The sequence below is a fragment of the Hyla sarda genome, unplaced genomic scaffold, assembly GCF_029499605.1.
Source record: "Hyla sarda isolate aHylSar1 unplaced genomic scaffold, aHylSar1.hap1 scaffold_805, whole genome shotgun sequence".
NCBI lineage: Eukaryota > Metazoa > Chordata > Amphibia > Anura > Hylidae > Hyla > Hyla sarda.
The window spans coordinates 1-16,191 of NW_026610831.1; the positions used below are offsets into that span (position 1 = coordinate 1).

The 16,191-nt window shown below is 48.7% G+C and overlaps 1 protein-coding gene across 1 annotated transcript; it reads left to right on the forward strand.

Annotated features, from left to right (window-relative positions):
* Window positions 1–213: 213 nt before the first annotated feature.
* On the forward strand, window positions 214–4,533 carry LOC130346962 (periodic tryptophan protein 2 homolog; the record flags this gene model as incomplete). The annotated part of the gene is given in 8 exon segments (XM_056554595.1): window positions 214–394; window positions 1,508–1,655; window positions 2,128–2,233; window positions 2,317–2,382; window positions 2,623–2,841; window positions 2,924–3,074; window positions 3,185–3,259; window positions 3,642–4,533. Coding segments are annotated over 8 exon segments (1,097 nt in total), but the record flags the coding sequence as incomplete, so codon positions are not given.
* Between the last annotated feature and the right edge of the window lie 11,658 nt (window positions 4,534–16,191).

Consider the following 16,191-nt stretch of genomic DNA (forward strand, 5'->3'; position numbering starts at 1 on the left):
GGGGGTTGTGACGGGGATGTAGGAGGGGGAGGAGGGGGTTGTGACGGAGGAGGAGGAGGAGGGGGTTGTGACGGGGGTGGAGATGGAGGAGGAGGGGGTTGTGACGGGGGTGGAGATGGAGGAGGAGGGGGTTGTGACGGGGGTGGAGATGGAGGAGGAGGTGGTTGTGACGAGGATAGAGGATGGTGACCACGTGTTCTGTCTCTTGCTCAGCCCTGGTGGTCTCTTTCCGTCCGGACGGCGGGGAGCTGGCGGTGTCGTCTTTGGATGGTCAGATCACCATGTGGGAACCGGAGAAAGGGATTCAGACGGGATCCATCGAGGGAAGACACGACCTGCAGTTAGGACGAAAAGAGACGGATAAGATCACCGCCAAACAGTCCTCAAAAGGAAAGTGAGTGAACCGCAGCCTCTGCCGGACACTGACTGCCCACGCTCCTCCTCTCCTGACCACTTCTCCTCCTGACCACTTCTCCTCCTGACCACTTCTCCTCCTGACCACTTCTCCTCCTCTCCTGACCACTTCTCCTCCTCTCCTGACCACTTCTCCTCCTCTCCTGACCACTTCTCCTCCTCTCCTGACCACTTCTCCTCCTCTCCTGACCACTTCTCCTCCTCTCCTGACCACTTCTCCTCCTCTCCTGACCACTTCTCCTCCTCTCCTGACCACTTCTCCTCCTCTCCTGACCACTTCTCCTCCTCTCCTCATCTTCTGACCACTCCTCCTCCTCTCCTCATCTTCTGACCACTCCTCCTCCTCCCCTGTTCACTCCTCCTCATCTTCTGACCACTCCTCCTCCTGACCACCCGGGACCACTCCTCCTCCTGACCACCCGGGACCACTCCTCCTCCTGACCACCCGGGACCACTCCTCCTGACCACCCGGGACCACTCCTCCTCTCCGATCACCACTGTTCACTCCTCCTCCTCCTCTCCTGACCACTCCTCTCCTGACCACTCCTTCTCCTCTCCTGACCACTCCTTCTCCTCTCCTGACCACTCCTTCTCCTCTCCTGACCACTCCTTCTCCTCCTGACCACTCCTCCTCCTGACCACTCATCCTCCTCCTCCTGACCACTCATCCTCCTCCTCCTCCTGACCACTCATCCTCCTCCTCCTCCTGACCACTCATCCTCCTCCTCCTCCTGACCACTCATCCTCCTCCTCCTCCTGACCACTCCTCCTCCTCCTCCTCCTGACCACTCCTCCTCCTCCTCCTCCTGACCACTCCTCCTCCTCCTCCTGACCACTCCTCCTCCTCCTCCTGACCACTCCTCCTCCTCCTCCTGACCACTCCTCCTCCTCCTCCTCCTGACCACTCCTCCTCCTCCTGACCACTCCTTCTCCTCCTGACCACTCCTCCTCCTCCTGACCACTCCTCCTCCTCCTGACCACTCCTTCTCCTCCTGACCACTCCTTCTCCTCCTGACCACTCCTCCTCCTCCTGACCACTCCTCCTCCTCCTGACCACTCCTCCTCCTCCTGACCACCACTGTTTACTCCTCAGGGCCTTCACCACACTGTGCTACTCTGCAGATGGCAGCGCTCTCCTTGCCGGTGGGGCCTCCCGCTTTGTGTGTATTTACCATGTCAGAGAACAGCTTCTCGCCAAAAAGTTTGAGATCTCCTGTAATTATTCTCTGGATGCCATGGAGGTGAGAACGGGAAACATATGGTTAATGATGGGGGGAGGAAGGGGCAATGGTCCGTTCTCCTGCCCCATCTCTATCTCTTTCTTCTCTCATGCTGCCTCCTGTGTGCGCTCTTGAATCTGGCTCGTCGGGGGGGCCCTTGGCTGGCTCGTCGGGGGGCCCTTGGCTGGCTCGTCGGGGGGGGCCCTTGGCTGGCTCGTCGGGGGGGCCCTTGGCTGGCTCGTCGGGGGGGCCCTTGGCTGGCTCGTCGGGGGGGCCCTTGGCTGGCTCGTCGGGGGGGCCCTTGGCTGGCTCGTCGGGGGGGCCCTTGGCTGGCTCGTCGGGGGGGCCCTTGGCTGGCTCGTCGGGGGGGCCCTTGGCTGGCTCGTCGGGGGGGGGCCCTTGGCTGGCTCGTCGGGGGGGGCCCTTGGCTGGCTCGGTGGGGGGGGGCCCTTGGCTGGCTCGCTTCACTCTTCTTTGATGTCTCTTCCATCAGGAGTTTCTGGACCGCCGTAAGATGACGGAGTTCGGGAGTCTTGCGCTGGTTGATGAGGGAGCGGGAGAAGATGGGGTCATGTTGAGTCTTCCAGGTGTCCGTAAAGGTAGAGTCCAGTCCTCGTCCCCGATTCCGGTCGCTGTTTGTCCCGCAGTCTCTTTAGAGATTTTCACAGTTGTCGTTTTCCAGGTGATATGAGCTCCCGACACTTCAAGCCTGAAATCCGTGTAACGTCGTTACGATTCTGTCCGACCGGTGAGTAATTGTGGGTGGAGGGGCACTAGATAGGAGTACCTAATGTTACTCAGGATAGTATACAGGGGTTGTGGGGTATGTGACTCCAGATAGTAGTATTGGGGGGGGTATGTGACTCCAGATAGTAGTATTGGGGGGGGGAGGGGGGGTGACTCCAGATGGTAATATTGGGGGGGGGGGGGGGGGGGTAGAACATGATTTTTGGGCCGCATTGTCTAGTGGCTCTTTTCCCTTTTGCAGGACGCAGCTGGGCCGCCACCTCCACCGAGGGTCTCCTCATCTACTCTCTTGACTCCAGTTCGGTGTTTGACCCTTTCCACTTGGATGAGGAGGTGACAGCCGGGAGTGTGCACCGGACACTGCGGAAAGGCGAGTGGACTCGGGCCCTGGTGATGGCCATGAGACTGAATGAAGAGCGTCTGGTCCAGGAGGCGGTGGAGCGCGTTCCCCCCTCAGACAGTGAGTCGTCCCCCCCCCTTTATACATAATGGGAGCCATCGGTGGCGGTGAGGTCACTGGTTGTACGTTTTGTCTCCCGTAGTTAAGGTTCTCTGCTCCTCCCTCCCGGAGTTGTACGTGGAGCGGCTCCTGGCGTTCTTGGCCGCTCAGATCCAGGGCTCCCGGCACCTGCAGTTTTACCTCATCTGGGCCCATGAATTATTGATGCAGCACGGACAGAAGCTGAAGACCCGGTGAGTGGCCAAGTCTATAAAATACCGGGGGGGGCGGGGGGCCCTCCATGATCATCGGATGTCTGGCCCCAGCGAATGTCTGGAAATTACTCTGTTATTTCCATCCACAGATCCGTCTCCTTAATGCCGACCATTCACTCCCTGCAGAGGAGCATTCAGGGTCACTTCACCGACATCGCAAAGCTGTGAGTATAGGAAACATGTGATCAGTCCTCTGCCTGATCCTTCTAACCCATCAGAGTCCTCTGCCTGATCCTTCTAACCCATCAGAGTCCTCTGCCTGATCCTTCTAACCCATCAGAGTCCTCTGCCTGATCCTTCTAACCCATCAGAGTCCTCTGCCTGATCCTTCTAACCCGTCAGTGTCCTCTGCCTGATCCTTCTAACCCATCAGAGTCCTCTGCCTGATCCTTCTAACCCGTCAGAGTCCTCTGCCTGATCCTTCTAACCCATCAGAGTCCTCTGCCTGATCCTTCTTATATCTCGAGTCCTCTGTCCTCCTCCTGTTACATCGAGTTCTTGAATAACTTCTCATCTTTATTTTCTTCTGTTGTTTCTGCTTTTTAGTTGTGATTGGAATCGATACAACATGAGATTTGCCGTCTGTTTGTCTAAACAACGAGGTGTGAAACGTGAAGCCTCAGAACGTGACTCTGACCTGGACTCTGACTTGGAATCTATGGGGGGCAGTACTGGAGAAGTGGAGATGGATGAGTGATCATGTGGAGCATGGAGCTGTGAGGACTCGGTGGTCTCCATCATGTTCCTTCTAGTGAGGACTTGGTGGTCTCCATCTTGGACATTTGTGGACTTGGTGGTCTCCATCTTGGACATTTGAGGACTTGGTGGTCTCCATCTTCTACATTTGAGGACTCGGTGGTCTCCATCTTGGACATGTGAGAACTTGGTGGTCTCCATCGGTGACGTCCATATTGTGAGCGCTTCTGTGAAGAGATGATGGATGTTGTATGGAGGGAAGACTCGTAGCTGGTGGAGATCTGTAGGGTGGTCTGTGCCGTAACGTACATCTAAATACAGCTGAGTGACGTCCACCACCGGTCAAATACTAAAGTTTTCCATTTGTTTTTTGGAGTTTCAATTTCAGGGGACGACCGTGATCCCCTGTGTGGGGGGGTTTAGGGCGCTCGTTGTGGGGAACGGAGCAGAAAGTACATAACAAATTTCTGGATAAACTATGATCTGGTCCTGTTCCCTGAGTGCGGGGATAGGATGATACGGGGATCCGGGGCCCCAGGGGCCTCTAATCGCTGCTGAGAAGACCAAAAATAGAATTTGCATATTTAGGTTTTATTGAGGTTTTTTTTTTTTTATAAAGAACTTTTCCCATCTGGACAAGCACAGGACTGTCTGTCCCTGCGGGACCCTCTGTTGTATCTCTGTGAGGGCGCAGGTCACATGGAGCTTTCCCACCAATAAAAGTCGCTGTTTTCTCCTCTGATGATCTGGCATAGACTTGTCTGAACCGTCGCCTCACTCTGAGGTTTTGCGCGGTTTTCTTCCATTGAAATGAACCGGTGAATAAAAAAAAAACATTTGTTCAATATCAGATTAAAAAACATTTAGATATAATTTTTTATGTAAACACTTAACGAAAATCCCAAGGCTGAAATAGAAGCGGTTATTTGAGCTTTTGTTTTCTTTAAACTTGAATTTTATACCTTAATGTTGTGTGAACGCGGCCCAAGGTTAATGGTTTTTCTGGCTCGTGAATGGCGCGAGCTCTGGTGTTATCTTTAGGAGGGTGACCCCGGGCAGAAGAGCTGAAAATCGCTTGGATGTGTGGCCCTAGGGTGTTGTAAGGCAGTGGTCTTCAACCTGCGGACTTCCAGATGTTGCAAAAACTACAACTCCCAGCATGAGGGTCTTGTACGAGGGAAGGGCCGAGCCAGCAGGATTTAGGGGACAGACCTCACTGGTCAGGGGTCCAGATCTTCCTCCATCAGTCGGGGCAGGTTCTGATATTCACTGATCCATGTGTGGAAGTTTAAATGTATAAAAGGGTTAAATTCATCTGTTGCGTAAAGATTCTGCCGACCCATGTGGGCCGGATCAGAGGAGAATTTCCGGTCCATAGGTTGGGGCCTGCTGTTCCCTTAACTCTATCGGGACAAATCCACAGGAGTCAGCGGTGTCAGTCAGGTGCATTTGTGCCGTTGGGACAATAATTGCCCCATTAAAGGGGTATTCTGACCTCAGGTGAACAAACATGAACCTGCTGCAGAATCCTACAGCATCGCTTCCTGTCCCGTACACAACACATTTGTTTTTGGGGGTCTTAGTCCTGTACTTCCTGGTTGAGTAATTGCTCAGCACTACAACTCCCAGAATGCATTGCTTTCCTTCAGCTCCTTATCACAACCTTTTAACCCTGTCTACTCCTCTCCCACAGCACTGCTGTCAGTTCCCTGCCCAGAGCTGCTGCAGAACCTCTAATTTCACAGTAGATTATTGCACAGTGAGGTTATAGCACCAACTGTATTTATTCCCTGTCTGCTCCTCTGCCTGTGCAGCATGCTGTAATAACTTAATTTTTCCTTAAAGAAATTCTCCAGTGGAAAAAAGTTTTTCAAATCAACTGGTGCCAGTCAGTAAAACAGATTTTTAAATTCTATATAGAAATCTTAATCCTTCCAGATGCTGTATGCTCCACAGGAAGTTGTGTAGTTCTTTCCAGTTTGACCACAGTGCTCTCTGCTGATACCTCTGTCCCTGTCAGGAACTGTGCAGAGCAGGAGGAAATCCCCATAGCAAACCTCACCTCAAATGGACAGCGTTGTCAGCAGAGAGCACTGTGGTCAGACTGGAAAGAACTACACAACTTCCTGTGGAGCAAACAGCAGCTGATAAGTACTGGAAGGATTAAGATTTTTATATACAAGTAATTAACAAATCTGTAGAACTTTCTGGCACCAGTTGATTTGAAAAATGTTTTTCCACCGGAGTACCCCTTTAATGGAGAAATCTCATAAAGAAAAATCATAGGCCATTATGCCAGGGCATCCAGAGTGATATTCTGCATCAGTCCTTGATAGCTTGAGTGTGTGTGATGCATTTCTTCCCCGCAACCGCGGCGCAATTCATTACACTGCCACTCAGCCTATAGCTGACTATAAGAGTACACAACTTCCTGTCAGGAAAAAGGTGGAGACAACACCACGTTAAGAATTATAAGACTACACAACTTCCAGTCGGGAGAGAGGGAGAAGCCAGGAAGCTGATGAGACAACACCACAATGAAAGGACACTGAATCAAGGACAGGAAATCTACTGAGGTAATTCAGGACCCAGCCTATGGATTAATAGGAAGAGCTGCAGACCGGTCCGGGGGATCAGAGGAAGTCACCCGGGCCGGCTCCAACCCTCTCGGTGCATTGGGAAAGTGGTAAAGGCCATGTCAGCGGGAGCCTTTGGGGAGGGATATGGGGGACTCTCCAAAAAGGAAAAGGCGCCTACAGCTCTTCAGAGACCCGGAGGGCAGAAGAGTCCAGAACAATCAGAAGAGAGAAATGTCCCCACAGATAAAAGGTCATCATTAGGATTGAAGTTTAGGACCGGACCTTGATCCTAATTCACTGCAGTTCACTTGGTCGTCCATGAGACGCGCTAGAGATGGAATCTGTCTCTCCAGAGCAGGACTCCCAATGGGGCAGTAGATCTACTGGAATATGTCTGTAGGCGCCATCGGATCCTTGTCCAATACTCTCTGCTCTGGGATCCAATCAAGTCAAAGTCTTCAAGGGAAGATCCCACGTGAGATCGCGCCATATTTCTATCTCCGTATGTAATGATGAGACAATTGCTGAGGTTAAAGAGGCAAATAGGAGTTGGATCACTTGGATAGGCTAACAAGATGCTGCCACGGATTGTTAGGCCACGTTTTCTGCTTGTAGTGAGGTTACCTGGTGGGGCCATGTGTCTTGTGTCCAGTAGTTATAAAGGACAATAAGGGGTTAATACATTAGTGTCGTCAGGTGACAAGTCTCTGAGTGATGGAATTTCTGCAGAGTCTGCAGACGCCCCCTAGAGGATTCATTCATTTCTTCTTACTTTCTGTGTTTTCCGGGCCCCGGTATCTTTATCCCCATAGATCAGATTATTTGTTGTACAGACGATGATGGTCAAATACAGTGAGGTGAAAAAGTATTGTCAGCCACCAATTGTGCAAGTTCTCCCCCTTAGGGTATGTTCACACTGCTCAAGGAGTCAAATTCCGCACAGACCCGTTCACACTGCGGAATTTCAGCGGCGGACAATTCCACCGCTGAAATTGTTCTGCGCAAAGAAAGAACATGTTCATTCTTAGCACGGAAGTCCGCGAGCACTGCATAGCCGTCAATGGTGACCGCGCAGTGCCGCATGATCCTACCACCGGCTGAATTCGGAGAGCAGAGATTCAGCTACAAAGCCGTAGTGTGAACATACCCTTATAAAGATGAGAGGCTCTAATTATCATGGTAGGTTATAACTAGAGCGAAATTACAGTAAATTCGATTCGTCACCAACGTCTCGGCTCGGCAGTTGATGACTTTTCCTGCATAAATTAGTTCAGCTTTCATGTGCTCCGGTGGCTGGAAAAGGTGGATACAGTCCTAGGAAAGAGTCTCCAGCCACCGGAGCACCTGAAAGCTGAACTAATTTATGCAGGAAAAGTCATCAACTGCCGAGCTGAGACGTTGGTGACGAATCGAATTTACTGTAAGTTCGCTCATCTCTAATTATAACCTCAACAATGAGACAGAAGGAGAAAAATCCATAAATCCCATTGTCTGATTATTAATGAATTTATTTATAAATTATGGTGGAAAATAAGTATTTGGTCAATAAGAAAAGTTCATCTCAATACTTTGTTATATCCCCTTTGTTGGTAATGACAGAGGTCACATGATTTCTGTCTTCACAAGGTTCTCACACTGTTGGTAATGACAGAGGTCACATGATTTCTAACAGTGTGTGAGAACCTTGTGAAGACAGAAATCATGTGACCTCTGTCATTACCAACAAAGGGGATATAACAGAGGTCACATGATTTCTGTCTTCACAAGGTTCTCACACACTGTTGGTAATGACAGAGGTCACATGATTTCCTTCTTCACAAGGTTCTCACACACTGTTGGTAATGACAGAGGTCACATGATTTCTGTCATCACAAGGTTCTCACACACTGTTGGTAATGACAGAGGTCACATGTTTTCTGTCTTCACAAGGTTCTCACACACTGTTAGAAATCATGTGACCTCTGTCATTACCAACAGTGTGAGAACCTTGTGAAGACAGAAATCATGTGACCTCTGTCATTGCCAACAGTGTGTGAGAACCTTGTGAAGACAGAAAACATGTGACCTCTGTCATTGCCAACAGTGTGAGAACCTTGTGAAGACAGAAATCATGTGACCTCTTTCATTACCGTCTTCACAAGGTTCTCACACACTGTTGGCAATGACAGAGGTCACATGATTTCTGTCTTCACAAGGTTCTCACACACTTGGTAATGACAGAGGTCACATGTTTTCTGTCTTCACAAGGTTCTCACACACTGTTAGAAATCATGTGACCTCTGTCATTGCCAACAGTGTGTGAGAACCTTGTGAAGACAGAAATCATGTGACCTCTGTCATTGCCAACAGTGTGTGAGAACCTTGTGAAGACAGAAAACATGTGACCTCTGTCATTGCCGTCTTCACAAGGTTCTCACACACTGTTGCTGGTATTTTGGCCCATTCCTCCATGCAGATCTCCTCTAGAGCAGTGATGTTTTGGGGCTGTCGCTGGGCAACACAGACTTTCAACTCCCTCCAAAGGTTTTCTATGGGGTTGAGATCTGGAGAATGGCTAGGCCACTCCAGGACCTTGAAATGCTTCTTACGAAGTCACTCCTTCATTGCCCGGGCGGAGTGTTTGGGATTGTTGTCATGCTGAAAGACCCAGCAACGTTTCATCTTCAATGCCGTTGCTGATGGAAGGAGGTTTTCAATAAAAATCTGACGATACATGGCCCCATTCATTCTTTCCTTTACACAGATCAGTCGTCCTGGTCACTTAGTAGAAAAACCGCCCCAAAGCCTGATGTCTCCGCCCCCATGCTTCACAGTAGGTATGGTGTTCTTTGGATGCAGCTCAGTATTCTCTCTCCTACCAACACGAGGAGTTGAGTTTTTACCAAAAATTTCTCCTTTGGTTTCATCTGACCATATGACATTCTTCCAATCCTCTTCTGGATTATCCAAATGCTCTCTAGTAAACTTCAGACTGGCCTGGCTATGTACTGGCTTAAGCAGGGGGACAAGTCTGGCACTGCATGATTTGAGTCCCTGGCGGTGTAGTGTGTTACTGATGGTAGCCTTTGTTACTTTGGTCCCAGTTCTCTACAGGTCATTCATTAGGTCCCCCCGTGTGGTTCTGGGATTTTTGCTCACGTTTATGTGATCATTTTGAAACCACGGGGTGAGATCTTGCGTGGAGCCCCAGATGTATGTATGTCTTTCATTTTCTAATAATTTCTCCCAGTTGATTTCTTCACACCAAGCTGCTTGCCTATTGCAGATTCATTCTTCCCAGCCTGGTGCAGGTCTACAATTTTGTTTCTGGTGTCCTTCGACAGCTCTTTGGTCTTGGCCATTGTGGAGTTTGGAGTGTGATTGTTTGAGGTTGTGGACAGGTGTCTTTTATACTGATAACCTGTATTAATGGCTCCTAGTTGAACTTATCAGTATAAAAGACACCTGTCTACAACCTCAGTCACACTCCAAACTCCACTATGGCCAAGACCAAAGAGCTGTTGAAGGACACCAGAAACAAAATTGTAGACCTGCACAAGGCTGGGAAGACTGAATCTGCAATAGGCAAGCAGCTTGGTGTGAAAAAATCAACTGTGGGAGCAATTATTAGAAAATGGAAGACATACAAGACCACTGATAATCTCCCTTGATCTGGGGCTCCACGCAAGATCCCACCCTGTGGTGTTAGGGGGGGGGGCCAAAGTAACAAAGGCTACCATCAGTAACACACTACACCGCCAGGGACTCAAATTATGCAGTGCCAGACGTGTCCCCCTGCTTAAGCCAGTACATGTCTGGGCCTGACTGAAGTTTGCTAGAGAGCATTTGGATGATCCAGAAGAGGATTGGGAGAATGTCATATGGTCAGATGAAACTAAAGTAGAACTTTTTGGTAAAAACTCAACTCGTGGTGTTTGGAGGAGAGAGAATGCTGAGTTTCATCCAAAGAACACCATACCTACAGTGAAGCATGGGGGCGGGAACACCATACCTACTGTGAAGCATGGGGGTGGAGATATCATGCTTTGGGGCTGTTATTCTGCTAAGAGACCAGGACGACTGATCCGTGTAGCGGAAAGAATGAATGGGGCCATGTATCGTGAAATTTTGAATGAAAACCTCCTTCCATCAGCAAGGGCATAGAAGGTGAAACGTGGCTGGGTCTTTCAGCATGACAATGATCCCAAGCACAATGCCCGGGCAACAAAGGAGTGGCTTCATAAGAAGTATTTCAAGGTACTCGAGTGGCCTAACCAGTCTCCAGATCTCAACCCCATAGAAAACCTTTGGAGGGAGTTGAAAGTCCATGTTGCCCAGCGACAGCCCCAAAACATCACTGCTCTAGAGGAGATCTGCATGGAGGAATGGGCCACATTACTCATTCTGTCTCTCATAGTTGAGGTTATAACCTATGATGTCAATTAGAGCCTCATCTTTATAAGGGGGAGAACTTGTACAATTGGGGGCTGACTAAATACTTTTTTACCCCACTGTATTTTTAATGTCACCAATCCGTTTCCAATCTTTTAGTTATTTTCCTTATTCACATTCTGCCTATAATCTGCACCAGACAGTCTCCAGATCTGATTTATCGCTAGACACATTCTGACCTGTTCTCAGGGTTCTCCACCATAAGTGACTAGTACTTACCTGCCATACAGTACCTGACATGCTTAGGAAGGATCAATGATTGTCTTGGGGTTATGTTATGAGCACTATAATGCTGCTGCTTTCTTTTTGTGAAATGAATATTTCCTGTTGGAGTTCCCTCCATCCAACTACAAGTCCCAGGATCCCTTGTATGTAAGTGTGAGGTCACTTTTCTCCCTCCCATCCCTCAGCCACTTCACCCATTGAAGCACATCTGAGCTCCCTACCATGCTGTTCTTTGTTTGAAACTACAATTCCCCAGCGGTTGCTCCACCCATTCAAGCAGACAGGCTCCCATTCAACACCTGACGAGTAATTTAATGTCTCGGGCTGCACTGCAACCTGGGAAAATTTGAAACACTCATTTAGTATGTTTTGTAAGATAAACATCACTCCTCACATTCCTCATGAAGGTCGTGATGATCGCTGAAGTTGTATCTTGCAGTCATCTCTGTGCTGAGGTGAAGGTGTCTGGTTAGCGCACCTGTCTATGGTCTGGTTGTTCATAAGTAAATGAGGCTGAAGAGCCCAGTATTATTCCGATGCTCCATGGTGAATAAGTGCAGGTGGGTGCCCTGGACTCAAGTCATGCTGGGGACCACCCCCTGGACACTTCATTTACATATTAGCAGCCGGGCCACTGACTGGTCTGCTGTACAGATGGGCGACTCCTCTCCGCCGTATGCGTCTCTTGTTGATTGTTTTATTGAGGATCGTTTTGTGGTTTCCCACTTTATCAGAAGCGTTTTACAATCCAGCTGATCATACGGTAGAAAAAAAGTAACACCGATGCAAAAACTCAACTGAAGCCGACTTAACCCCTTAAGGACCCAGGGTGTACCTGTACGCCCACGGGATGCCGTCTGAAATCATCCAGCAGACCAGTCACATAAACGATCCCGGGGTGTTTTAGCGCTATGAGTTTATCCGGTGAACAGCTGGAGGAACGTTTCTATTGGAGCCTCGTTCTGACAACCGGAGGAAAGGCTGGATAATTGTCAGGAGGAAATGGACGCTCCGGCGGGAGTAACGGACATTCCGAGATAAGTCCACGAAGTGTCCGTGAAACCATCTGCACATGGGGAATATTTATCTTTTATACTGAATATGAAATTAAATTATTGTTTATGATGAAATGAAGATAAAGTGTTGAAAAAGAATAAGTTCTCTGCTGTTTCTACTATTTCTATATACGGAAATCATTCAGCAGGCACCCTGTGCAAACACCTGGGGGGGGGGGGGTGGGGGGGGTGGTCCTGAGAACCCCCCCCCCATGTCAGCGATCGCCGCAAATCGTTCATAAATTCAGATCGGCAGTTCCGGGTCAATCGGGTCCCCGGTGACCAGAAAAAAAAGGGTAATAGTGCCGAGATGGCTTCTATCGCCCTTTAGCAGCAGGAGTGAGGTTGCATTGGTGCCACCTCACCATCGTCTTGATTCGTCGGCCGTTACTGGCAGACGAATCAGGACTCCCGCTGTGGGGGTGTCCCTAACTGCACTTGCTCAGTCCCTATTCCGGAGAGCGGGTGCCGGGAGTCCTCACCTGGACCTGGGGCCCCAGGAGCCGAGGCGGCGTCACCCAGGATCGGGCAGAGCAGCAGGAGCTAAGGCTGTGCCTCCTGCTGTTGCCTAGCAACAACTCCCAGCATGCACAAAAGGGCATGCTGGGAGTTGTGATGCAACAAAAGAAGGAACAACTACAACTTCCAGCCCTTTGGTAGTTTGTGTATGCAGGGGGTTGTAGTTATACAACAGCTGGAGGCACATTTTTTCTCTGGGGGGTTGTAGCAGTGTGCCTCCAGCTGTTGCATAACTACAAGTCCCAGCATGCCATTCGACTGTCAGTGCATGCTGAGAGTTGTACTTTTGCAACAGCTATAGGTACACTAGTTGAGTTAGGTAACAAACTCAGTGTTTCGCAACCAGTGTGCCTCCAGCTGTTGCAAACTACAACTCCCATCATGCACTGAAAGACTGTACATGCTGTGAGTTGTAGTTTTGCAACAGCTGGAGGCACACTGGTAGTAAAACACTGGGTTAAGTAACAAACTCTGTTTTGCAACCAGTGTGCCTCCAGCTGTTGCATAACTAAAACCTCCAGCATGCACAGAGAGCCAAAGGGCATGCTGGGAGTTGTAGTCTGTAGTCGTCAGGAACTTCTCGGCTCGGCAGTTGATGACTTTTCCTGCATAAATTAGTTCAGCTTTCAGGTGCTCCCGTGGGCTGGAAAAGGTGGATACAGTCCTAGGAGACTCTTTCCTTTAGAAGCAGTGGTGACATCCCTCGGAGTAGGTAGAAGTCTCAGCACACACGGATGAATGCAAAATCACCTGGTGTTTATTCATAAATATGCATAGCAATACAGCGGCTCACAGGACGCGTTTCGGCTACCTTGTGGCCTTCATCAACAGATCAGTGCATATGCATATTTATGAATAAACACTTCAGGTGATTTTGCGTTCATCCGTGTGTGCTGGGACTTCTTCTACCTACTATATGCATACTGGTCCACGTGCACCACACTGCAGAAACAAGTGCCGACTCCTTCTACTTCTACGTCACTCTGAGTGGCCGGAGCTCCTGAGCGCACATCAGGCTCCCTGCTCTCCCGACTCAGCTGATCTCATACATGATGTCTGACAGCCACAGGAATAAGGCCATAGGTGTCATAAGGCTTCAGCAGTCAGACACAGAAGCAGGTGACCTGCCTCTGACCCCAGCACCGTCCACCAGCAAGCTCGGCAGTGTGAGCAGACAGCAGCAGCAGTGTGAGAGTAATCAGCCAGATGAGACAACCCCTTTGAATTGTAAAGAATGTAGGGTATACATTGTAACTAGAGATGAGCGAAGTTAGTTATTTGATTCGGCATGAACCTCGCGGCTTGGCGGTCGCTGACTTTATCCTGCATAAATTAGTTCAGCTTTCAGGTGTCCGGTGGCTGGAAAAGGTGGATACAGTCTTAGGAGAGTCTCCGTAATACCTGAAAGCTGAACTAATTTATGCAGGATAAAGTCAGCGTTAGAAATACTGGCTAAATCCCCATTGTTGTGCTGCTCTAAGACACAAGGGAAGATTCGGTGAAAGATAATGTGTTTCCCTTCAGACTTCCCTCCTACTCGTATCTTCCTTTACTCCAGATAGAAACGCTCACTGTGGTGCGGGGTCACCATGGCTATGTTAACTAAAGACCACTAGGGTTGTACCCCATACTCTCCTTATCTGGCACAGCACCGACGCTCTTCTGTTCTCTTCCCCTGATGATGCTCTGAAGCCTTTGCAGCCAATCAGAGAGGGCGATGACTGAGGCTCCAGCGGGTTTCTACCATTATCAGTGTAGTCAGAGACAGCGGTGGCTTTTGTTTCTTATTTAAATCAGAGAACCCCTTAATCTGATATCTTCATCCATATTTTGCTATTTTCTGTCCATTTCTGATGATTTGTTACAATGTATCGGTAAAAGACATCAGTCTGGATCGGTTTTGATCTTTTTTATTTGCAGCAGGAAACACACGAAGAACATTATACTTATTATTTACACGGAAGCGTTCATCAATAACTTACACTCCACTGCCGACATAATACTGGTCACATGGTCTTCACCTCTATTATAACATTGTGTATCTGCACTATAAATCAGTCCACGAAAAGAGAGAATAACAAAAGGTATATAGACGATCAATTCAGAATACACAGCCGTATCTCCAGAAGGATATAGATTCTCTAGAGAGAGTTCAGAGAAGATACTAAACTAGTACATGGAGGATAAAACTTACCAGGAAAGGTTAAAGGACATTATAGGGGTACTCCGCTGCTTCGGAAGCTCCGCTCCCCAACGTCTGGAAGTTTATTGTTCCGAACGCTGCATGCGTGCTTCCGTGTTCAGTGCCGCCCCTCGTGATGTCACGCCCGCCCTTCCTTCCCATAGACTTTCGTTGAGGGGGCGGGCGTGACTGGCTAGCGGAGCTTCCGAAGCAGGGCAGCAGAGTACCCCTATAACGCAGTATATGGGTTATGATATGCAGAACGGTATATACCACAGGATACACAGAGTAGTATACACCACATGACTGAAGGCGCAGTATACGGATTATGTCCCAAATACCATGTGCACTTTTTTTTTTCTAATAAAACATTTTTACATTATACAAAAGATTTTTCTTTTTTGTATTTAAAACATTTTATTGATTTTTTATTTTCTATTCCCGCTGTGGGACCTGACGGTGTAATCCCTGGGACAATCCTGCTCCGGCTGTAATGACAGCCCATTGGCTGATGAGTGCCCCGCCCTCTGACTAACCCCTTCGATGCTGAGGTAAATGGTGATTATGGCATCTAAGTGGCTGAAGGGCCGAATCTCTTATACAATAGAGAACTTGCGGCATCACCGGCCGTACGTACACCGCGCCAAGTCCCTGCCAGATATATTTACACAAATATATATATATACACATATATACACACTGCCTGTACACAAGAGGTTTAATGTCCTTCAACAATATACAAACTCCCATTCTCTATTCTGTTCTTACTCATTGATCATGTATCGGGAGGACCGGGACCTCAGGGTCTCCCTAATAATTAATGGCGCCCATCACCGAGTCTTATACACAAGGATATCGCCTGCATATACTGTAGGAAATGGATACATTGTAACGAATCCTCACCCTGGAGGAGAATTGATTTACAGGAGGAAATCAATGGAAATTAACATAAATGAATAAGAAAAATATTGACAGCAAGCAGAGATCTTAATTAGAGATGAGCGAACTTACAGGAATGTAAGATTCGTCACGAACTTCACGGCTCGGCAGTTAATGACTTTTCCTGTGTAAATTAGTTCAGCTTTCAGGTGCTCCGGTGGCTGGAGACTCTTTCCTAGGACTGTATCCACCTTTTCCAGCCACCGGAGCACATGAAGGCTGAACTAATTTACACAGGAAAAGTCATTAACTGCCGAGCCGTGAAGTTCGTGACGAATCGAATTTACTGTAAGTTCGCTCATCTCTAATTAAGATCTCTGCTTGCTGTCAATATTTTTCTTATTCATTTACGTTAATTTCCATTGATTTCCTCCTGTAAATCAATTCTCCTCCAGGGTGAGGATTTGTTACAATGTATCCATTTCCTACAGTATATGCAGGCGATATCCTTGTGTATAAGACTCGGTGAT